Source organism: Jaculus jaculus, chromosome 3 (genome assembly GCF_020740685.1).
Source record: "Jaculus jaculus isolate mJacJac1 chromosome 3, mJacJac1.mat.Y.cur, whole genome shotgun sequence".
In the NCBI taxonomy this organism is placed as follows: Eukaryota; Metazoa; Chordata; class Mammalia; order Rodentia; family Dipodidae; genus Jaculus; species Jaculus jaculus.
The window spans coordinates 179,567,627-179,591,276 of NC_059104.1; the positions used below are offsets into that span (position 1 = coordinate 179,567,627).

General features: G+C 49.7%; 1 protein-coding gene across 3 annotated transcripts in view; it reads left to right on the plus strand.

The window, feature by feature from the left end:
* Positions 1-23,650, plus strand: part of Tead1 (TEA domain transcription factor 1) — a 283,371-nt gene that overhangs the window by 74,587 nt on the left and 185,134 nt on the right. For all 3 annotated transcript variants that reach the window (XM_045144853.1, XM_045144855.1, XM_045144854.1), the window contains exon 2: positions 21,442-21,697. In XM_045144853.1, the coding sequence (XP_045000788.1) occupies positions 21,550-21,697 (148 nt within the window). In that variant the 5' untranslated portion in view covers positions 21,442-21,549. The remainder of the gene's footprint in view (positions 1-21,441; positions 21,698-23,650) is intronic.

Below are 23,650 nucleotides of genomic sequence, written 5' to 3' on the forward strand. Positions count from 1 at the left end.
CTTCTAGGCGCATAACTGTTCATCCAGCCCATGACCGTGCTCAGTTAACATTCCTCCGAGTGCTGCTGCCCGTAAACCCAGAGGAGGACGGTTCCACTGTGAGGATGGTCTCCTCCTGCCCCTTTCACTCAGCCCCTGATGCTAATTAAGATCTTGGGGGAAGGGGCTAGCATTGTGGCTCAATGGGTAGAGTGCTTGCCTAGTATGCACAAAGCCCTGATGTTGATTCCCAGTACCCCATAAACCAGGTGTAACAGCTTATGCCTGTAATCTCAGCCATCAGGGGATAGAAACAGGAAGATGAAGAGTTCAAGGTCTGGGCTGCAGGGATGGCTTAGCGGTTAAGGCACTTGCCTGCAAATCCAAAGGACCCAGGTTCGATTCCCCAGGACCCACATAAGCCAGATGCACAAGGTGGCACATGTGTCTGGAGTTTGTTTGCAGCAGCTGGAGTCCCTGATGTGCCCATTTTCTCTCTCTCTCTCTGCCTCTTTCTCTCTCTCTCAAATAAATAAAATAAATATTTTTTAAAATGGAGTTCAAGGCCATCCTCAGCTAGATAGTTTTGGAGCCAGCCTGTTCTATATAAGACTCTGTCTCAAACAAGCAAATAAAACTTTCCAACATGTGGGGCTGAAGCTGGAGGATCACCTTGAACTCAAGACCAGCCTAGGCTTCACAATGAGACCCTGGCTCATCCCTGCAGTTTTAAAGTAATCTCTGAAAAATGGGTGGTTGAAGATGGGCATAATTTATAAGGCAAGTCTTGAATTAAAAATTGCAGTTCCAGGTCAGCCTGGGCTAGAGTGAGACCCTACCTCAAAAAACAAAATAAATTGCCTGAGGACTGGAGAGATGGCTCAGTGGTTAAGGTACTTGCCTGCAAAGCCTAATGACCCAGGTTTGATTCCCTGGTATTCAGGTAAAGCTAGATGCACAGAATGGTCCATGCATCTGGAGCTTCTTGGCAATGGCTAGAGGTCCCGATGTACCCATTCTCTCCCTCTCCAGATCTGCTTGCAAATAAATAGATGATTATATAAAATGTCCTTTTAATTGCCTTGAGCTGGGATGATATTTAAGATGTTTAGCCGTCAGCCTGCAAGGACGCTGGCACAAGGGAAGCCATGGAGGTTCCTGTGTGCCAGGTGTCTTTCTACCCCATCCTGGGTGAGTAGATAGTGGGGCACTGGGGGGAAGATGCAAGGCCTTTGTGTGGCTTTACCGGCTCTGAAGGTATTTTGGTGTTTTGGAGTATGTGGGGTATGGTGGGGTGCACTTGGGTAGGTGGGCAGGACCCTACATTGCCTCTACTTAGTGTCCCGAGGTACTGAATGGTTGGTCCCTTGCTAGTAGTTTCTCTTGGCTCACTGCTAGGTACCTCTGTGCCGGGTCTCCGTGTGTGGCAAGTGTTGGGCATTGTCATGTTGGAATCAGGGGTTGTATGTCTGGACTTCACCAGGGCATGAAGTGCTTCGTGCCGTGTTGTGGGAGGCGCGCGGTCTCTCCCTGCCCGCCTCAGGCGGCACCCGTGGTCTTGTTGCGTTTGCACTTCGGGACTCATCCTTAGGAAATGGTTTCAAGGATGTTTGGCACAATGAATGAAAGTTGAACAAAAACCTCCATGTCTAACCACAGTGAAGTAGCGAACTGACTGTGGCTTTGAATATTATTTATACACCTGGAAATAATGGATTCGAAGCGTGTTTATGATTCGAGAAAATGCTCACTGTGAGCTGTTCAGGTGAGAGTAAAACCCCAAAACTTTGAGGAATTACGATGAAGTTACCGTTGTAAGAAAACATTCGAATACACAGTAAGTAGAGCCCCGAGTTTTTCTAGTCATTTCCCCCTGTGTATGTTGCCCTGGGTCTCACATGATGAACGTCTATCACGAGAGGTTTTCAAGAACTAGAGCCTTTGAAAAATCTAATTGAGTATCTTAAAAAAAAATTCCTGTCCAGTTTGTGGGTGGAAACATTGAGGTGTAACTCGTGTGGAGCTTGTGTTGATCGCCTGTAAAGGAAGCTGCTCGCCGGATGGGATAAAAATAAGAGACTTGGGTCAGCCTCCCCACATTACTGCTGTCGGGTTCTCCCGGACGACCAGGCTTCCGAGAGGCCCTAATGGGCTTGTTGAAAGGCCCCACTTGGCCTCTTATTAATGCCCCTCCATGAACAGCCGCGCCGGGCTCCGCTGGCTAACCTTGTCGGAAGGTTACCCGCGGCTCTCCGGGGCCCGGCTAATTTTAAACCCCGGCCGATGGCCAGTGCCTCGGCACCGTGCTGCGTGCAGACTCTGGGAGACACGGCTGGGGAAAGATGAGTTGAGTCCACGTTTTTTTTTCCCTCTTCCTCCTGTAAGTGACCAGGCACGCCGAACACGCAGAGAGAGCTGGGATAATAATGAGAGCTGTTATGGTAAAAAAAAAACAAAAAACCAAAAACCCAGGATTTTTAAAGACCTTTCAGCTGGTTGATCATTGCACGGTGTGAGGTGCCCTGCATGAAGTGTTTGAATTCTGACCACGGGAGCAGTGAGGTGGGATGCCATCCTGCACTGACTGGCGCTGCCCGTGTCGGCTGGAGTGTTCCAGATCGGGGACAGGTGCCTCCGTGGAGTTTCTCACTGATTCCATGTAGCTAGAGACCCGGTTGGCTCTTCAAACCTAAGGAGAAACAAACAAAAACCAGAATCCCTTCTTTCCTGCCTGTCTGCATGTCTTGCTGGTCTGGCTTCCACTGACATTGTAATGCCTTGCTTTTGTTTGTTTCTTTTGTTTTGGAGCATTTGTGGTAGATTTTTGTTCAGTATACTGCTGTGGCCTAAGATCCTTGTCACCCTGATATTTTTAAAGGAGCAGAAATCAGTAGCTGTGGAATACCTTGACAGTGAGGAGCCTCCCCTCCCCCCTCCCCCATGCAAAATCAGTTTCTTTAAGAAATAACTTAGGGCCAGGCATGGGGGCTCATGCCTACAGTCCAGCCCTCAGGAGGTGGAGGTAGAAGGATCAGGAGTTTGAGGGTACACTTTGGCTCCATAGCAAGTTTCAGGCTGCCCTCGCCTACATGAGACTGATCTTGAAAACAAAAGCCAAATCAATCCTAAAGGTCAGAGAATTTATTTATTTATTTTTTGTTTGTTTAGATTTTGAGGGTCTGAGAACTCATTAGAGCTAGCCCAGGGTTTCTTGCCAAGGCATTCACAGTTTTCTCCCCTCCTCAACACCTAATGAGATTAGAATGGGAAACTTAATCTACCCAGTTGATGGCCTGGTCTTGAGGGGTTTGCTTGCCTGGCCCAAAGGAGTATCTTGTCATCTTGTGGCCAGGTCCACACCCACCTACCCACTTGTAAAACAGTGGGCAGGAGCCAATTAAAGAGGCACCGGGCATGGAGCAAACCAAGATGAAAGAACAGTGGATGGAGAATCCATCACCCGCAACAGCTCCCAGAAGCGATTGAAGTGAACTTCATTCGGAATAGCCAGGCTGGGTGAGACCACATCAAGCCAACCCTGCGCCTGAGTGCCCCAGTGTGGCACGGGAGTGGACTTTGATTTCATTCTAGACAAAACCCAAAACAGTGAATACATGCTTTTTTATTAGCATTTTCTTGAAGGCCTGCCTCTTCCTCAGTAGACCTAATTAGCTCTGTCATGTTGGGATTTTGTTTTGAGAAGATTAGAGCTGAACTATATTAGAAACGTTTAGTGCTAAGAATCCTTGTTCCAAACTTTTTTTTTGACCCAAATCTGACTTTTATACATAGTAAGTAGTAAAAGGAAACCTCATTTTCGGCTTTCCCCTAGAACGATGTTTTGAAAAGTATACTCAAAGGAGTTAAATGTAATAAGAATATAAGTCACTACCGAGTCTTAGTGAATGAGTAATAGTGGCTTTGTAGCTGTGTGATGTTAGCGCATAGCTAGGAATTTAAAAGTACATTTCTGAAACCCAAGTTGTCTTTCACTGTTGTTCAGATGTCTGCTTCTTTCTTTCTCGGGCCTCTCTCACCTCCTGGGCACTTACTTCCCTCTAGCACTTGGCACCCTGCGTAGGCAGGCCTGCTGTTATTTTTGTAGTAATCTGATACTTGAGCGGAGAGCAGCCCCCAGGCCCCTGGGGGTGAACCGCCCTCGAGCTGGAAAGGCCGCTGGGAGCCTGCTGGGCCCCTGAAGCAGCTGGGGAGGAGGAAGGACTGGTAAGGGGGAGGAGGTACCGCAGGGTTCACCACTGAAGACCCCAGACCCCAGCTCTGCAGGTGGCAGGCCCTCCTTGGAGGTTGGGGGTGGGGGCTGAGTTTCATGAGAAACAGTTGGGTTATTGAGTCCAGGTAAGGTCTTAGGTATTACCTTCAAGCAAGTGAGGCTTTTATTTTGCTCTGGCAGTCTTGTCTAGCATTTGCCTGAAGCAGACCTTGAAATGGCTTGTGCTTGGATGGAGGGATGGCTTAGCAGCTAAGGTGCTTGCCTGCAAAGCCAGAGGACCCAGGTTTGATTTCCCCAGGACCCACGTTGGCCAAATGCACGTGGTGGTGCATGCGACTGGAGTTTGTTTGCAGTGGCTCAGGGCCCTGGCACGCCCATTCTCCTCCCCCCCCCATCAAATAAGTAAAAAATAGAACATATCAACATGAAAAAAAAAAAAAGGGCTTTTGCTTACTGAGGATGAATTCCCCTCACTGCACACACAGTCTGAATGTGTAGTGCATGCCATTCTTGAGCTGGCAGTCCTCCTGCATGTACCTCTACCACCATGCTTGGCTTGATCTCGGAAGTCATAAATGCATTATTATTTAAATGTTTGTATTAAAATCAATTGAATTTCTCTTTACTGAGCTGTCCTCGGTGTTGGAGTGGGATACAACAACGGCTGGGCAAGAGCCCCTGACTTCTAGAAATTTGTGGTATAGCAAGAAGATGGGCTGAAGCACTGGTTATTAATTATAGCACATGCATTTGTTCAGCAAGTATTTGAGCCTGCAGTGTGTAAGGCATTGTCTTAAGACACGTATATGTATGCACAGTAATCTCTGTACATTGAGCTGAAACCAGGTATACAATGTCTGTTGGCGATGGGGTCACTTTCCCACGTAAGGTTCAGGAGTGACCGAGACCACGCAGACCACTGAGGCAAAGATGCCAGGACTGACTCTCAGGAGCAGAGCGGTCAGTTTGGGATTACAGCTTTCTAGAGCTCTTCAGTTGGGGGAAGGTGAGGAAGGGGGAAGTAAAAGAAAAGGTTTCTCTAGGGGAGATCTAAGATAGCTAGGGTGTGACACCAGAACAGTAACCTGGTGTCCTGAGAGATAAGGGGCAGAAAACCTAGACCCGGGGCATTGTTAGGCAGGGAAGGGATAATAGCTGGGTGGCTCCCTGAGGACTGTGGATGACCCACTCCCCGGTATCTGTTGCCCTCCTGCTGCCCTCGGTGACTCCATTTTGTCCTGACCTAATGTCCCTGACTCATCTCAGTTAAATCTCTAGCATTGTTCCAAATTTAGATAAAAAGAAACTGAGGCACAGCTAATAGGTGGAGAACTTAAAATTTCATCTCTTTGGGATTCCAAAAGTCAACTCTTTCTGGCGGGGGAGGGGGGCTCAGAATCTCGCTTAGGTATAGTGCCCAGCTAGCCTCGGGCTATGGATGGATAGTAGTTGTTCTTACTGGCTTCGCCTGGTGCGCACTAGGGTTACAGGCCCCTGCACTGGGCTTCCCAGCCCTCCTTCCTTCTGCCGTGGCTGTCCAGATGCATGCCGTGATCCCCGCACCCGCCTGCTTCCCAAGCGAGGTCAGCATGTAGCAGGCACTTAGCCATTGTTTTGAGATCTTAAGACTAGAGATGCTGGGCTGGAGAGATGGCTTAGTGGTTAAGGAGCTTGCCTACGAAGGACCCAGGTTCAACTCCTCGGACCCACATAAGCCAGATACACAAGGTGGCACATGCATCTGGAGTTTGTTTGCAAGTGGCTGGAGGCCCTGGTGCACCCATTTTCTGTCTCTGTGTGCCTCTCCCAACTAAAATAAAATAACCCCCTAGTGATGCTGAGGCGCTCGCTTGATGTGCAAGTAATATGCCAAGGGAAACCACAGTGGAATATACCAAGTATGATGGTTGTTGGAAGTGGATTTGAGGTGATTTGGCAACACAGAAGTGATCTTTCAGAGAAGTATGATCAAGCTTCCCACAGGGCAGGGTGGGGACTCTGGTTTTAAGAGGATGGATGGACATTGATGACTGGGTAGACAGTTGACCTTTGTTGACAAGCATCTGCACAGAGGGCCCCAGGCACCTAGAGGGGCAAAGTGGGCAGCCTCCTGCTGCCCAAGTGCCTTGTGGGTATGTGGTTAGAATATTAGGGTCCTGTGATTGAGATGGAGAGAGTGGAGTTTCAAAGGGGAAAGTGTGGGGAGGGAGGGTGTTACCATGGGATTTTTTTTTTTTTTTATTTGAGAGCGACAGAGACAAAGACAGATAGAGGAGAGAGAGAGAGAATGGGCGCGCCAGGGCTTCCAGCCTCTGCAAACAAACTCCAGACACGTGCACCCCCTTGTGCATCTGGCTAACGTGGGACCTGGGGAACCGAGCCTCGAACCGGGGTCCTTAGGCTTCACAGGCGAGCGCTTAACCGCTAAGCCATCTCTCCAGCCCAGGGATTTTTTTTTATAATCATGGAAGTTGTTAATAAAAATTTTTTTTTTTTGGAAAGAAAAAACATATTAGGGTCCTGGGCAGAAGGCTGGAGGAGCAGGCTGAGATCAGATTCAGGGCTGTGGGCACCATGCTATGCCGAGGGGTACTGAGGTGGATGGAATCTACTGGAAGGTTTTAAGTGAGTGTATCATACAAGCTGTGTTCACATTTTAGGCAAACCTCTCTGGCTGCAGAATAGAGCAGGTGAGGTGGGTTAAAAACAACCTATCTTGGGGTTTCATTCTGGTGCTAATGGCATTAGGGCTAGGTAGCTGTATTTTGAAGAAGCCACCTGTAACACCCCCACCCCCGCAATGCCACCTGGACTTGGGATCCAGAATGAGGCTGTGTGATTGGGGCAGGGGAGGGAAGAGCTCTGCCCAGCTCAGAGAGGAGCCGAGGGTCTACCTTTGAGGCAGGAGCAAAATGAGTGGGGCAGTGAGTCAGGCATGGGCCTTGAGGTAGAAGGGAGAGGTCAGCTGGGCAGTTGTTTCAGCAGGGTCAACAGAAGTCCAGGCAGCTGGCTATTACTTGGGTGCCACTTGGCCCAGGTTCTCTGAGAAGCAGAATCTCCGCGAGATCATGGGGTTGGGATTTGCTCTGCCAGGCTCAGGAATTCCTGTGTGAGTTTTCATGGGCACTTTCACAGTGTGCCTGGTCTGTGTGCAGGTAGAGGCTTCCTTTTGACCTCCTGAGTCACGTTCTATATGGATAGTCACCGTTAGGCAAGTTGGACGGGAGGGAGCTGGCCGCAGGGCTGGCAAGGGTCTGAGACAATGGACGGAGGGTGTTAGTGAGTTTTTCAGAGGTTTATTTGGAAGTGGGTTGAGGTTTAATTCAGCGTAAAGTGTTGAGGTCATTTTCCTGCTTCCTTCTCCTGGGTTGGCAGAATCTAAAGAGCACATGATCCAGAATGCGCCCCTTAAACTCCCTGTCCCCACCTTGGTGTTCCCTGGGGGGCTAGGAGAGATGAAGAATCAAATGTGGCCTTTGTACTTATTTTTTTGTTAGTTTTGAGGCAGAGTCTTACTGTAGCCCGGGCTGACCCGGCACTCTGTAGTCCCAGGCTGGCCTTGAACGCATGTCAATCCTTCTCCCTCTGCCTCCTGAGCACTGGGATCAAAGGCGTGCGCCACCATGCCACCACGCCCGGCCCTACGCCCGGCCCTTTGCATTTTTTGCTTCGCACGGTGGACTCATTTTCTGGGGCTTGTCCCAGGTGCGGAAGGAAGAGTGGAGGATTCTGACAGTCCCTCAGAGCACCCTGGGCTGTGGGGAGTGCAGGCAGAGGTAGGACTGACTTTGGTGGTGGGTGCAATGATGTCTGGGTGCCCCAGCCTCTCTGCTCCTCTCTCTGTGGGCCTTGCGGTGCCTGTGGTCTGCTGAGAGTGAGTGCTTCTGTGCGCGCACTTGGTGCTCACAGAACGTGGTCACTCGGATGAGCGGTTTATTATCGTCCCAAAGAGGGGCAGCAGTCACTCTCCCTTTTTATCTTACTCAGCCAAACTCCTGCCAGAGTGCCAGCCTGCTTCCTCCTACTGAACTTGATCTTGGGATAAACCAAGGACCAAGCTGGGGGACTGGGATTGGCCCTCCCTCCAGTGTGCGTCTCTCAGTGTGTGATGGTTGTGTTAACACTGCTCTGTCATTGGTGGCAGATCATGTTTCTCCTCTAAAGGGCAGGGACTTAGTTCACCAAGAGTCCGTGGGCATTTGTTCATATGCCATACTGTAAATGTGTGAGTCTTGTAAGTCTTTGCATGAGCTTGTGTTGGCATTAGTGTGCTGGCCTTGGCACACTGGCCAGATTCAGACCTGTGTGGCTCCGTAGGTACATTGGCCTCGGGCCCACGCAAAGCTTGGACATGACTCTGCGCTCACAACCTCTCCATCAGGGACCAGGGAAATAAGCTGAGTGCCGGAAGATAAAGTCTGATGAACGTTTATTGGAAGGGCACCGAGCAGGATGAATCCCAGGGCTGCAGGCTGTTTACACAAGCACACCTGTATAAACTGTCATAGTCTTGCTGCATTGCCACTGTCATGCTCTTAGAGATTTGGACCGCTTAAGGGATGTGTCACATTGTGGTACCGAGTTTGTCTAGAGAATTCTGCTGGCCTCAGAGCACACTGGAAATGCTTTTGATGGAAAGACTCTTGATTCCAAGTTGCTAAAATAACCTGTTCTTCCTCCCTCCCAATAGATACGCATGTGTGCACACGTGCATACAGTGATGCCCACGCAGTGTACACATGCACGCACGTCCCCACACACAAAGCCCACACACGTAGACACAGCCTACGTTCACACATGCACACGCACCCTCAGGAGTTTTCCTGACAGCCCTCACACCTCCCCCTCTGCTCTGGGCCAGTCCACCCTCTGCTGTGGGCTTCGAGGCCCCGTGTGACGTGGGCCAGCTAGCCATTTCAGCCTGTCGCCCCCTCTGCTTTCGTTCTTGGCTCGCTCTTTGGGGCATTCGCCCCACTAAGATGAGGACATCCTGCTCAGCCTTGAGCGCTTCCTCCCCAGAAGCTTTCCTTGGCCCGAGGCACCGAGCGGAGTTCTGTTCCATGCCCTGGCGTGCCCGAGCCTCCTTCCTCTGCCGCACAACATCCCGCGCTGTTGAGTTACCCATCCGCTGTCATTCACTGGGCAGGGTCTTCTGATGAATGCGAAGAATAGAAAACTCCATTCAGCAGCCCTCACGGACCTCCCAACCCCACAGAGCTCTCCTACTTCCCATGTGCTGGCCAGGCGAGCTGCTGCCTGTGGGAACGGAGAGGAAGCAGAGCGAGGCCAGGGCAAGCTCCCGGAGGAGCTGGAGGGATGCCTGGGTGCCTGTTGGACCTCTATAGCATAGGGTGCTCACCGAGGCAAGAATAAGGCATATGCAGTATTTCCATCTGTAGTCTCATTGGTGGGGGAGATGCAGGGGTAAGCTCTCCAGAAATGCTTTAACCACAAGAAACGGAAAACCAGAATTAGAAATAATTTCCCCCTTTTGGTTTACACACCCTGTCTTGTTTCAGGATGAATTTAAGGCAGCTTGAAAGACTGCCGAATAACAAAAGTAAAAGATAGAGAGAGTAGGAGAGGGTGTGATGGGAGAGGACTGAAGTAGATGCAGGAAGGAACCCAAACATGCACGCTCAGATGCCCTCCAGGCCTCCCTGAGGTAGCTGGAATTGTGGCGTGGTGCACTTTGGCAGCCAGGGAGGAAAGGGAAGGCTGGTCTGTTGACCACAAGGTAAAAAAAAACATACACACACATGGTGTTTTGCTTGTAGAACTTTCCTTTGGAGTCTTTGTAAAGAGCAGTCGGGGTGGTGTGATGGGCCACATCCTCAGAAGCCTGGAGCAGAGCCAGCGGCTAATCTCAGGAGAAGTCTCTTCTTCTGGTCCTTAGTGTGCTGATGGCTGCACGTCAAAGTATAATTGAGAAAAAAGCACATTTATTCAGAGCTCCTGGAAGAAATGTTCTCAAAGGTAACCATCGAGTTATTGCTGAAATAGATGGTTTTTGTTGGGTTTTTCTTCTTTTTATTTTTTTCCCCTTTGGAGACAAGGTTTCTCTTAATAGTCCACACCAGCCTCAAACCTGTGATGCTCCTGCTGTGGCCCTTGGTGTGAGTCCTGGGGTTGTAGGCACGCACCACTGTACCTGGCTCGTGGATGAGTTTTGTCAGTGTTTGAACTTGTCACAAGCAGATGTATTGAACACATCTACCTTTGTATCTGGTTTATTTCACTGAGCATCAGCTTTGCAGAGTTCACTCTTGGTGTTACCTGGGATTGAACTACATTTACTCTCCCAAGCGTGCAAAGGCAATGTCTCTTAGAACTTTCTGTGGTGGCCAAAGTGCTTTCTGCCTCATGTGCCTTGTGAGTTCATGAATGTGGCTAAGGTGACTGAAGGACCAAATTTACCTTTCTTTCATCTTCCTGATTGACATTTCCTGTGCACGTGGTTAATGCTAACCTGCTAACCGTATTGAACAGTGGAGTTGTTGATTTAGTGGATATGCTGCCGGGTTAATTCGTCATTATTTATTTGGAGAGAGAGAAAGAGGGAGGGAAGATAGAATGGGTGTGTCAGGGCCACTAGCCACTGCAGCGAACTCCAGATACGTGTGCCACTTTGTGCATTTAGTTCTGTGTGGGTACTGGGGAATTGAACTTGGGTTGTTATGTTTTGTAGGCAAGTGCCTTATCTGCTGAGTCTCTTCAACCCTCTTGTTTTAATTTTGTAATTTGGTAAAAATTTGGGAATATTGCACACATAAACATTCCTGCGATTTTCCTCTGGAGCGTAAGCATACAGCCCTATGGTATTTAGAGAGGATTCGGAATTGCTGAGTCGTCATATATGCATTTAGACAATTCTTGTATATAGCTATTGCTACAGAGTTTTCTAGAATACTTGCTGGTGCAGTTATGTTCTCATCAGCTGCCTATGAGAGTTCTAGATCCTCCACACCCTTGAGGACACTTGTCATTATTGGTCTTTCATTGTAGCATTGGTGGTGGGTTGTGGTATCCTGGGCTTTGAACATGCACATGCTTAATGACCAGGTATGCTTAGTATGTTTTCATTAGCCCTGAGGTTATCTTTAAAATCTTACATTCAGGGCTGGAGAGATGGCTTAGTGGTTAAGGTGCCTGCTGGCAGAGCCAAAGGGTCCAGGTTCGATTCCCTTATACTCACGTAAAAACCAGATGCACAAGGTGGCACGTGTGTCTGGAGTTTGTTGCAGTGGCCCTGGGGCACCCATTCTCTCTCTCTGTCTGTCTCCATAAATAAATATTTATTATGCAGTGAAGATGTGAGTCCTGGAAGTTATACGAGCATCTTTACTCCTGGCGTGGCTTTTAGATTCCCACAGGTTTCTGCAGTAAAACTAGTGCATCTTGTGTTCTTCCGTTCTCTCTTGTGGAGATGGGAGGGGCTCTCGCTGTGCTCCCCGGCCTTGAGTTCCCAGGCTCAAGCCGTGCTCCTCTTGTTCTGTCCTAAGCGGCCGGGACCAAGTCCTTGTTGCCAGGTCCAGCCACACTTCACTCTCTCACAGTGGCATTTGTCTATATTAAGGTAATACAGGTAATCTGCTGGGTTTCATAAAACTAAAGGCCATCTTGAGTTTTGCTTATTTATCTTGCAGTGGAGAGAGGCGGATAGGAAAAGAATGGGCGTGCGTGCCAGGGCCTCTCGTCATTGCAGGTGAGCTCCAGACGCACGTGCCACCTTGTGCATCTAGCTTATGTGGGTATTGGGAAGTCAAAGCTGGGTCTTTAGGCATCACAGACAAGTGCCTTAACTGCCAAGTCATCTCTCAGCCCTGTAAAAAAAATTATTTGTTTATGGGGAGGGGATGAGAATGGGCATACCAGGACCTCTTTTTAAAAATAGTTTTCATTTCAAAGGGGAAAGTGTGAGGGGAGAGGGTATTACCATGGGATATTTTTTATCATCATGGAAAATGTTAATAAAAATTGTGAAAAGACAAAAAAGCAAAAAACAGAAAAGGGAAGGTAGTGGGGTAGTAGAAGGTGACCGTGATCATAGTGTATGTATATGTAAGTTACCAATAAAGGTTTTTAAAAATTATTTAAATACTCTTAAAAAATAAAGAAAGGCAAACAGAATATGATGCCTAAATATTTTTTAAAAAGACATAAAAAAACAAAAACGAAAAAATAGTTTTAATTTTTAAAACTTATTTATTTATTTATTTGAAGGAGAAAGAGAGAGAAACAGAGCTAGAGAGAGAGAGAGAGAGAGAGGGAATGGGCACACCAGGACCTCCAGCCACTGCAAACGAACTCCAGATGCATGTGCCACCTTGCACATCTAGCTTACTTGGGTCTTGGGGAATTGAACTGTGGTCCTTTGACTTTGCAGGCAAGTGCCTTAACCACTAAGCCATTTCTCCAGATTTATCTTTTTGTTTTGTTTTGGTTTTTCAAGGTAGGGTCTTGCTCTAGCCCTGGCTGACCTGGAATTCACTATGTAGTCTCAGCTATCCTCCTGCCTCCACTTGGGATTAAACAGTGCCCCACCAGCCCAGCCCAGCCCTGGACTGCCTATTTAGATATATCAGTTTGCTTTGCATCTCTTTGTGCCAAGCCCATACTGTTAATGGCTTATCTTTCCAGTGATCTTGTTTATTTATTTTGTAGGGTTAGGGTCTTGCTTTGCGACCCAAGCTGGCCTCAAAACTTGGTAGGTAACCCAGATTGGGCTTTAATTCAGGCTCTTCCTGCCTCACCTGCCTGAGTGCTGGAATTACAGGTGACTTTAATACAGGCCACTATAAGTCATTCAGTTTTGGGTTTCTTGCCACAGATGTGTAAGAGCTGGATTTATTTCATCAGGCCCAATTTTACTTATTTTGTCTTGTTCTATTTTTTTATTTGCTTTTCTTAATGTCATATTAGGTCCTAGGGGGTCATACAGTCTCAAGTTCTGCTCCCTAGGAGGTTATCTTCTTTTGCCTGTGTGTACGTGTGTGGTGTGGTGTCTGTGATGTTGGCATGTGTTTGTGCCCTCGTGTGCTTGCCTGTGGTGGCTGGAACAGAGCATTAAGTGGTCCCCTTTGTTCTTTCTACTTGTTCTTGTTTGAGCTGCATCCTCTTACCGATGCCTGAATTTGCTGCTTTTCAAGATCCTGGGCGATTCTTGGCACCTACTCTTCTTTGTGGCACTGGGGTTGTAGGTGTGTGTGGTCACACCCAGCTATTTGTAGGGTTCACGCTGGAGATTCACACTTGGGGGCTTTTCGGCCCTCGTGCTTGAGCGGGAAGCACACTTAACTGCTGTGTCACCGCCTCTCCATCTCCTCTGTAGGAGTATTTGTTTATTTCTGTATTTGAGAGAGACTGACAAAACTGCAAACGAACACCAGACCCATGCGCCCTTTTGAGCATCTCGCTCTCTGGGTCCTGAGGAACTGAGCCCTGGCCATCAGGTTTTGCAAGAAAGCCCTTCAGCTGCTGAGCCATCCCTCCAGCCCAGGGGAGGCCCACTTCTGATGCAACACAGTTGGACTTCTGAGTCACCCAAGGGGGCCCACATCTGGGCACATCAGCTGATGGGCCCTGGTGTGAGCCCAGAGCCAACGTATCATTAAGTTGGTTGGCAGTATGCAGCAACATTGGGTGAGTCTCCAGTGGCCTTTTGCAAGAAAGTGTGACTCCCAAGCCATGTGCCTGTAGACCTGCTACCCAGGAAGCCATTTGCTCCTGTGACATAGGGTGTGTGACTGAGATGGACCCTCTTTAAAAGCTTTGTTACAGGGTTTGGTTAAACAGTGCGTATATTTATCTGGTATGTTGTTGTCTTTTAAAATATAAGCTGCCTTCTTTTTGATTTTTAATTTATAGTCACTAGCACCAGAATGATCGAGAAAGCATTATTGCTCATAGATTAGTGGCTAAGAAGTATTTTCTTACTGGTGATTGCTCTAGTTTTCTTTCTTTGTTTTTTTTTGGTTTTTCAAGATAGTGTTTCACTCTGTCCCAGGCTAACCTGGAATTAACTATGTAGTCTCAGGGTGGCCTTGAACTCACGGTCATCCTCCTAGCTCTGCCTCCCGAGTGCTGGGATTAAAGGCGTGCGCCACCACGCCCGGCTTGTGATTGCTTTATTTTTAGTAAGCATTATGGTTGGTTAGTCTACATGAAACGTGTTTGCTTTGTAGACCCACTGGAATTGGGACGGTAGTGGGATTTTAAAAAAATATTTATTTATTGCAAGGAAAAAGGAGAGGGGAATGGGTGTTCCAGGGCCTCTTGCTGTGGTAAATGGACTCTAGGTGCATGTGCCACTTTGAGCATCTTACCTTTTTTTTTTTAATTTTTTTAAAAAATATTTTATTTATTTATTTGAGAGCGACAGAGACAGAGAGAAAGACAGATAGAGGGAGAGAGAGAGAGAGAGAATGGGCGCGCCAGGGCTTCCAGCCTCTGCAAATGAACTCCAGACGTGTGCGCCCCCTTGGAGCATCTTATCTTTTTGTGGGTACTGAGGAATCAAAACCAGGCCACCAGGGTTTGTAAAAAATATTGACAGCTTCTTGTGGTGAACTCTTCCAGGGAGCTCTAGGTTCAGTGTGAGAGAGACCCTGTCCCAAAGACTGCTGTAGGAAGCTGGGAGTTGGCGCACACCTTTAATCACAGCACTTGGGAGGCAAAGGTAGGACGATTGCTGTGAGTTTGAAGCCAGCCTGAGACTACATAGTGAATTCCAGGTCACCCTTGGCTAGAGTAAGACCCTACCTTGAAAAACAAAACAACAACAAAAACTGACACGAACCTACATGTGTGCGCGTACACACACACACACACACACACACACACACACACACACACACACACACACGGAAGGGGAACAAATATGTCTTCCGAGGACGCTTATTCACAAGGCTGCTGATCACACATTGGCACAGGCTCACCTGGTGTTCTGCTGTCACGAGCGGTACAGGGCTGCGTCTCATGAAATCAATCAGAGCTCTTCTTGAACCGTCTGTCACCTGGGCTTTTACTTAAACCTGGTGGAGCGGCGAGTTAATCAGGAGATCTCAGGATGGTAATGTCAAGTCCTCTAATGGGGTGCTCTGGACTCAGAGGCCCGGTGAAGAGGTACTGGCTTGTTGATGGGATTCTGTTGATCTAGAAGTGACCTTTGAAAATGAGAGGGGCTAATTATTCACTCCTGCCCTGCTGAAAGGAGGGGGAACCTGCGGATATTCGAGGACGTGACCGGGAGGCTCTGGGTGCTGCCGGCTGCCTGGCAGATCTTGCCTCGCCTCTCAGTGTCTTCGTTCCCTGCTGACTCTTGACAGTGACATGAATTCTACAGGTCTGTCTCTCTGCCTGCCAGTCCTTAACTGTGTGACTCATGCCGCTTATTAGCAAGGTTGACTAGTGTCTAAAGTGATAGGAAAATAATGACATGTCCCACTTTACATATGCAAAAGTAATTAACCATCATTAGTGGTTGACATTCCTCCCAGCTGCCCAGGGAGGTGAGTCAGTGTCATCACTGATCATTAGGAATTAATTACCCTGTGCTTGGTGATGTCAGCTGTGGCCAGAGCCGGCGATTCAACGCTGCCTCCCTCCTCCTGTGGTGAGGGCAGAGGGCGAGTCCCGTGGATGAGGCATTCCACCTGGACGAATGACCTAGATTTAGATTGTGTGAAGTGTGCGATGAAGGGTTTCTTAGATCAGATCTCGGGAGCTCCCTAAGGTGGCAATAAAACCCAAGGGTACTGTGTTCATTGAATAAGAGCCTGCAGGCAAAGATTTCTGCCATTGTGCTTAAAAAAACTAGATTCCCTGGGTAGTGTGGAATTTGGATGTTCGGTACCAGGTCCAGTTGGAAGAGAAGTACCATCTCCCCTGGGCTTTCTGGCTGGAGTCTTTTCTCTTGAGCAGAATCTGGACTTTCCGGAAGAAGATCACCGTGACTTGCAAGCCATCCGATGCTGGGTGAGCTGTAAACTATAAATAGCTCTCTAACCATGGATTCTTTTTCTTTAAGCCCTACAATGGCTCCCACCTTGCCTGTTTCTGGCCCCCTCTGAGCTAGTGAAAGTCTTTATTCTTAAAGCTCCTCCCACCTTCCTTTCCTGCTTCCAGTCCCTTCCACTTCCCTGCTCAGACGGACTTCGCTAGTTTTCAGCCCCTTGGGTTTCTGCCACAGCTGTACGGTTGGCCTCTGATCTTTATAACCTCCCCCACTTTACCTGCCTTCCAGCTTTCCCTCTAGCTGTCGCCCTCTGGTTCTCTTGTGGCCAAAAGAAAAAGGAAATGTCAAACATTATCCTCTTAAAAGAAGGTTTGTGTATGATCAGAGCGGCTTACCTACCTCTTGGAGGATCCCGCCCTCGCTTGTCCCCCTATCAGAGCAGAACAACTCTTTAACCATCTACACTGTGCCATGTGGATCTTCCCAGTGCGATTTTCTTCTTTGTGCCATCGAGGGTCAGCCCAGGGGGCCTCAGCTGTGCTGGACGAGCACTCTGCTGCTGAGCTCTAACCCAGTCCACTGGTGGTTTCCCTTAAGAACCTGCTACTGGGCTGGAGAGATGGCTTAGCGGTTAAGCGCTTGCCTGTGAAGCCTAAGGACTCCGGTTCGAGGCTCGGTTCCATGTTAGCCAGATGCACAAGGGGGCGCACTCGTCTGGAGTTCGTTTGCAGAGGCTGGAAGCCCTGGCGCGCCCATTCTCTCTCTTTCCCTCTATCTGTCTTTCTCTCTGTGTCTGTCGCTCTCAAATAAATAAATAAAAAATTAAAAAATATATATATAAAAAAAGAACCTGCTACCCACTGGCTGTTTGTTTGGCGTGCGGCATGGGAAAGCAGCCAGAATGTTTTTTCCCCTTCTCAGAGTTTGGGGCTGAGCTCAGTCAGAACAAAGCATGGAGGTGTCCAGTGTCACCTGTGTGATGGCTCGTTCTGGCGTTGGACGTGTGCGCCAGGGTCCAGGCTAGCTCTGCACATGGGTACTGTGCCGAGCACAAAGGTCCCTGCCCTCATGGGCACTGGGGCGCAAATGTAGGACACGGTGATAATCTAAGCGTGTTCTGGGCAGGGTCTTGGGGAGCACAGGTGGGCTGGGCGCGTGAGCTGGCCTCCTTAGGGGTAGCAGCGGAAGCTGAGGTATATGGGATGTGGTCTTGGGTTACTGGGTGGACAACAGGGCCTGTCTCCTGGTCCTTTCACTTGCTCGCTGCCCCCCAAACTATGAAGACACTGGCCAAAGACGCACAAAGTGGCACATGCGTCTGGAGTACGCTTGCACTGGCTAGAGGCCCTTGCACACAGTCTCTCTCAAATAAAAACACTGGCTAAAACAAGGTGCATGGGGTTTTGGGGTGACCCTCACGTTCTCTGATATTTAATTCGTCATAAGTTTCGTCTGCTACCTTCCCCCCCTCCCCGCCTCCTTCGAGGTAGGGTCTCACTGTAGCCCAGGCTGACCTGGAATTCCCTATGTAGTTTGAGGCTGGCCTTGAACTCAGTGATTCTCCTGCCTTGGTTTCCTGAATGCCGGGATTAAAGGCGTGCACCCAGCTGGTTTTGAACCCGTACCTTGCCTCAGCTTCCTGAATGCTTGGATTAAAGACTTGTATGTGCCATGCCCTGAGTGTACAGGTCAGAGCATAATCCCGCGGGGTCACTCCCTACTTTCACCTTGTTGGAGACAAGAGTCCAGCCACTGAGATGGCCAGGCTGCCTAGTCTGCGGCTGTGGGATTCTCCTGGCTCTACCTCCCATCGCCTCAGGCGCTGCTTGTGTTGTGATTTGCATGGATTCTGAGAACTTGAACTCCAGTCACCAGGCTCTTCTAACCGCAGCACCACCTCACCAGCTGTTGGTTCGTTTTCCGTGCTGGTAATAAGCAGGTGCTTGTTGCTGCACATTCAGAATCAAGGCTGACCAAGTGGTAGTCAACCGGCCCTACATATTTTTAGGATACTTGTCAAGTGAGGCTGATAGTCTCAGAGCCCATGGGCTGCAAGGACAGTTTCCAGGATGAGGTGGCTTTGAGCTGGGGATGGAATGCCAGAACGGTTATTTTGGTATCCAGAATAGAAAGCTTTTCTCGGCCAAGCCTGGAGTCTTGTGATCGGAAACTCTGCCCATACTGGGGCTCATCTTACAATTGGGTTGTAAAACCAGGGGCCTGAGTAGCTCTGCGAAGTATGTATCTGGTGGTTTCTGGAGTTGGGTACTGGTCCTTTTCCAGAGGAGGCAGTTCTACCCTGCTGAGCTCTAGTGAACCAAATGGCAAGAGCTGGACGCAGAGTTCTTCCCCACGTGGTAAATGAATCAAAACATGGGAGCGCTTAGAACAGTGCCTGTGTTTGGACAGACCCTTCAGTTAATGCGCTGTTGCATGCCCCAAGCCACCAGGAGCTTGTGACTCTTAGCTTAGCAGTAACTCGAAGGGGTTGCTTTACAAGATCCTGCTGCCTCTGAGTCAGGCCCCCCGGGGTGAGTAGTGGACAGGCTTCCCTGCGGTATGGCGAGTCTCCTGAGCACCAGAATGGTCTGCCCCTGTGCCGTGACAGACTTCTTCCAGGGACATTCAGCGTGGTAGTTAGAACTCACAGGGATCTAACCAGCTTTCAAAAACGGTGAAACTTAATTTGAAATCAATGTTTATCCCTGCTTCCAGCCCTGAAAACAATAGTTTAAGAGACAAGGTTTCTGACAGGTCCCTGAGTTTGGAGGGTAGTAAGGAGTGCACAGGGAGATGGATGGTGTTGGGTGTGAGTGCTTGGGAGTTGTTCCCACCCGAGCAAGATGAGGTTTTGGGGGACAAACCTGCTCCCCGAAGGGATGGTTAGACCTTTTGAGACATGGCTGGGTAGAAGTCAAGTGAGGAAATGGGTGTTGGCCTGATCGATGGAGGAATGTCGGCATGCCTGTGTGAAGATGGCCAATCCTGGGGAGCCGTGACATGCTCCAGCATAGCCTGTGTGACCAGCTGATGAGATGAGGTGTTCTGGAGGGGACTTGGTGCACTGCGTGGGCGTTGTTGGTATGTTTTCTTGTGGTGACTGCGGCTGTCAGCTGTCTGGTAAAGTTCTTCCTAAGCAAACAAAGGCTCTGGCCCCTCAGCTAGCCCACACTCTCTAGGATTCTGTCCCCGGTGTATGCACCAACCTAGCTATTTGTCTTGAAATGCATCTCGAGTGAATTCATGCTGTACCGAGCTGCCCAGTGCTGGAGGCTGGCCTGTGGTTTTGTATATGTGTTGTTTTGTTTGGGGTGTGCTGGGGAGGAGGGCTAGCCACTGTCAAAGAGTTCCCTCCTATTCTCGTAATTTCTCCAGAAACATGCTGTGGTGTTCCAACACACTTCCAGGGTTGTGTGCAGTTCAGCTCAAATTTTACAGGACTGTCAGATCACAACACAAAATGTAATCGCTTGAGAATTCAAAAGGCCCACACTGTAGGCCTCACAGAGTTCATCTGAGGGTCTGTCACAAAACCCTTTCTCATGGCATCGCTTATACCTTGACATTTGGCAATTTTTGAAGTCCTGTATAAAAGAGCACATGCTGCTAAGGGCCCATAAATATTTTGCTGACCTTTTTTGAATGGTGGCTCAGTGGTAGCATTTAAAAGCAAGCAAACTGAGTGTGCCCCCCCCCCCCAGGTGCTGCCAGCTTAAAAAATAATACAAAATAATAATAATAGAGAAAAGCACAACTGTCAAGGTGAGAAGCCAGAACACCTCCCATGGACCTGGAACTGTGCAGCATTCATGTGCCCCTGCGATCTGTGGTGATCCGCGGGTCAGGGAGGCTGGGGGAGGGAACACAGCAAGAGGCAAGGAAAGCCGGCTGGTCAGTTGCCTGCTCTGAGGCCCGGAACTTGGACATGGCCACTGACCGCTGCTTTTCTCTTGATGCTGTGTTGGGAGTTTCAGGGGCAGCATGGGGAGGATCGCTGGTCACACATGCCTCTCCCTGCCTCAACTCTGCTATGTCTGCCTTTCCATCACTCCCCAGGAACAATTTTTCTCCCTCTTTTGGGGAGGCCTTTGAATTAATGACCCGATGTCTTTTCCACAAAGGAATATTGATATGTTAGTGCGTGGCGGCGGGAGTGCTGGGTTAGATCATTTTCACATCAGTGTCATGCCAGGGTGTCATTGCGTTAGGAAGATTACCTCTTTGTGGGTTGCATGCATAATTTAAGGGGGCGGGGAGTGTATTTTGAGAAAGGTTTCTTTCGGTTCTATAAGCTTTTGGTTCACTGCTACAGAAAAGTTAAGGAAAGACCCTCTCCCTTCCCCCTCAGGTTCTCATGTGATGGGGAAATCAGAGTGTGTTACAGGACCGAGTGTGTGGGTCAGGACACGTCCTCATGTGAGCAGGCCAGTACCTGTGGCGGGTGGGGTGGGAAAGCCTTGGTCTATGCTTCAAGATTACCATTTGGGAGCTAAGAGCCACTAAGTAACCTGATGTCACTGGTAAGCGCCCCAAAGATCGATGTGACAGGTCCCCTCCGCCGGTTTCACTCAGTAGGTTGAGTAATTCTGATACTGAAGTCATCTTGTTTCTGTGTCCCACTTGCACCAGTGATTTCATATTGGGAAAGTTTGACACTTCATTTACAATGCCAGCTTAAAGTGAGGCTGGCTCTTTTGTTTTACTTTAGGTTTTTTTTTTTTTTGGAGGTAGCGTCTTGCTCTAGCCCAGCTGAATTCACTACATAGTTCCAGGCTGGCCTTGAACTCAAGGCGGTCCTTCTACCTCTGCCTCCCCAGTTCTGGAATTAAAGGTGTGCGCCACTTAACCTGCCATATCCATCTATCCATCCATCCATCCATCCATCCATCCATCCATCCATCCATCCATACACACACACCCACACCCACACCCACACCCACACACACACACACCCACACCCACAATTTGTTCGGCTGTGGAAATTTAACTATCTTGGAGCTGAATGCACCTGCTGGGAAAGCAGGCTTTTAATAAATGATTTTTGTGAGAACCCTGAAGACTTCCATCCTGAAGACGGTCCTTGGTGACAGTTTCCTCTCCTCCAGGCAGGCTATTGGCATTTCTGTAGGATGCTCGATGCGATACACAGAAAACACAAGCAGCTTGGGTCTCCAGATTCCATCTTCTCCGCCAGGAGCTGTGCCCTCAGGAGCCTGGCGCCTGGCATCCTCGCTCTGGAACTGACTGTGTCCTCTCACTGTCGTTTCTCTCTCAGGTTTATTTTCTTGAAAAAGCTCCAGGCTGCGGCTTGGAAGATCCAACCGCCAAAATTGAGCCGAGCGGCTGGAGCGGCAGCGAGAGCCCTGCCGAGAACCTGGAGAGGATGAGCGACTCGGCGGACAAGCCCATCGACAACGACGCCGAGGGCGTGTGGAGCCCCGACATCGAGCAGAGCTTCCAGGAGGCGCTCGCCATCTACCCGCCGTGTGGGAGGAGGAAGATCATCCTCTCGGACGAAGGCAAGATGTACGGTAAGTGGTCCGGGGCGCTTCGTGCCGCCTTCCCGCCCTGGCGGGACGGGGTGTCCAGCCCTCGCTCTGAAGGGACCTCCACTGGCTCGGATGGCCTTCATAGCACGCGGCTCAACTGCAGACGAGGAGTTGAAGGCCAAGCTAGGCTTTCCTCTCTCTGCAGGCTCCGTGGTCCTGGTAGAAGTTCTGGAGGTCCAGGTGGGCACCCAGCACTGCTGGGCACATAGTCGTTGCAGCTTGCACACACAGGAAGGGACAGGTGGTTCCAACCTTTCCGCCTGGCTGTACGTAACTGGTGCCATGAGGAAGGGACCTGATTTGCGTATGAACTGTACTCTTTGTAAAAGAAGTTAATCACTTAAGAAACCTAACAGCAGCCCTGCCTAGGCCAGATGCAACAAGCATGGGCTTGATCAGAGCCCCCTCTCCACCCCCAGCAACCTGTTTCAGGTTTGTTCCCAGCATGCTGTTGAAAGACATTGTCACCCTCCCTCTCCACTCCCCCCTTATGCAGGCAAGTGCCTGCGGTGGGTTTTGCCCGAAAGTGCTCTGCAAGGGTGAGGAGGGTGAAACCAGCTCTTCAGATGCCTCAGGACCCCAAAGCAGCCCGAGTGCCCAGGCCCGAGCTGCTGTGAGGCTGGCTGCGGGCTTTGAGCATTCTGTCTTCCTTCTGTGACTGCCCCCGGCTGCAGAGTCGCACTTTCTGGCCTCGCACCTTTGGCCAAGCATATAGACGGCTGGGGTCGCTTTGGCTAATGGGGCGTGTGGAATTGACAGTTCTCACTGTCGCCGACTCTAAAGAGCTGGAGAGAAAAGACTGGAACTCAAGGGAGCAACTTACCCAGGGCTGTTGACTCACCCAGAGTGACTTGGTTCTCGGCAGTTCCTCCTCTGTCCCATGATGGGGTGTTAGACCTTCAACCCCACAGGAGGCTGCAGCTCCAACCAGCACAGGCTGCTGCCACCAGCTGTGGCCGGCTCGTCCTCCCCCTCCAACTTGGATGATGTCATGGAAACAGGGACACTTTACTTTCTACAGCATTGAGCCTCTCAGCCTGTCACCCACCCGGGAGCGGGAGAACGTAAACTTGTGGCGTTTGTTTTAGCTCTTGTAAGAGCTGCTGTAGCCAAAAAAAGCCTTTTTATATGGAGGGCACTGGAGTCAGAATGAACCCTCCCAGCTGCTGTGGGAGGGCGGTTTGGGGCCTTTCTTCCCTGCGTCCTCAGACTGTCTCTTTGCTCTCAGAGGCTTGTCTTCCTGCCTGGAGATGAGGCTCTCCCTCTGCCCACCCTCAGAGGCAGAAATAAGCACTTTCATCTTGGAGCCTTCTTTGAAGATGATTTTGTTACGTGTAGCGAAGGGTGGCTGTGGGACAGCGCCTTGTACAACCCCCACCTGTTTACCCAGACGTTATTTTACTCTAGAATAACGGTTAAAAGCCGGGTGAGTAAGTCCCAATGCTCAGGAGGCTGAGGCTGGAGGATTGCCGTGTCTTCGAGGCTAGCCAGGGCTACAAAGCAAGACCTTGTCTCGCGGCAACAGGAGAAGTGTAGGACTGAAAATCCTGGATGGGAAGAAAAACTACAGTTGTCTCCGGGAATGGCACTGCCCCCTCCCCAGTGGGGTTTCAGGGCCGGGAACCTGATCGAAAGCAGGCACCAAGTTTTGTTAACTCTCCTTTTCGTCTCCATTTTCCTTTGTAAATCCAGCTGCACAAGGGGACACACTCATCTGGAGTTTGGTTGTAGTGGCTGGAGGCCCTGGCATGCCCATTTGCTCTGTCTCTTCCCCTCCCTCCCTCTTTCCCCTTTTTGTCTCATACAGGGTACAGGGGCCCGTCTCCTGACTGGGGAGCCACCCCTCCAGGGAGGCAACGTCTGCGTCTGCCTGCCTCAGCCGTGTCCCTTGGCTTAGAGAGCGTCTCCCTCGAAGGGAAGCGTGCTATTTACTGG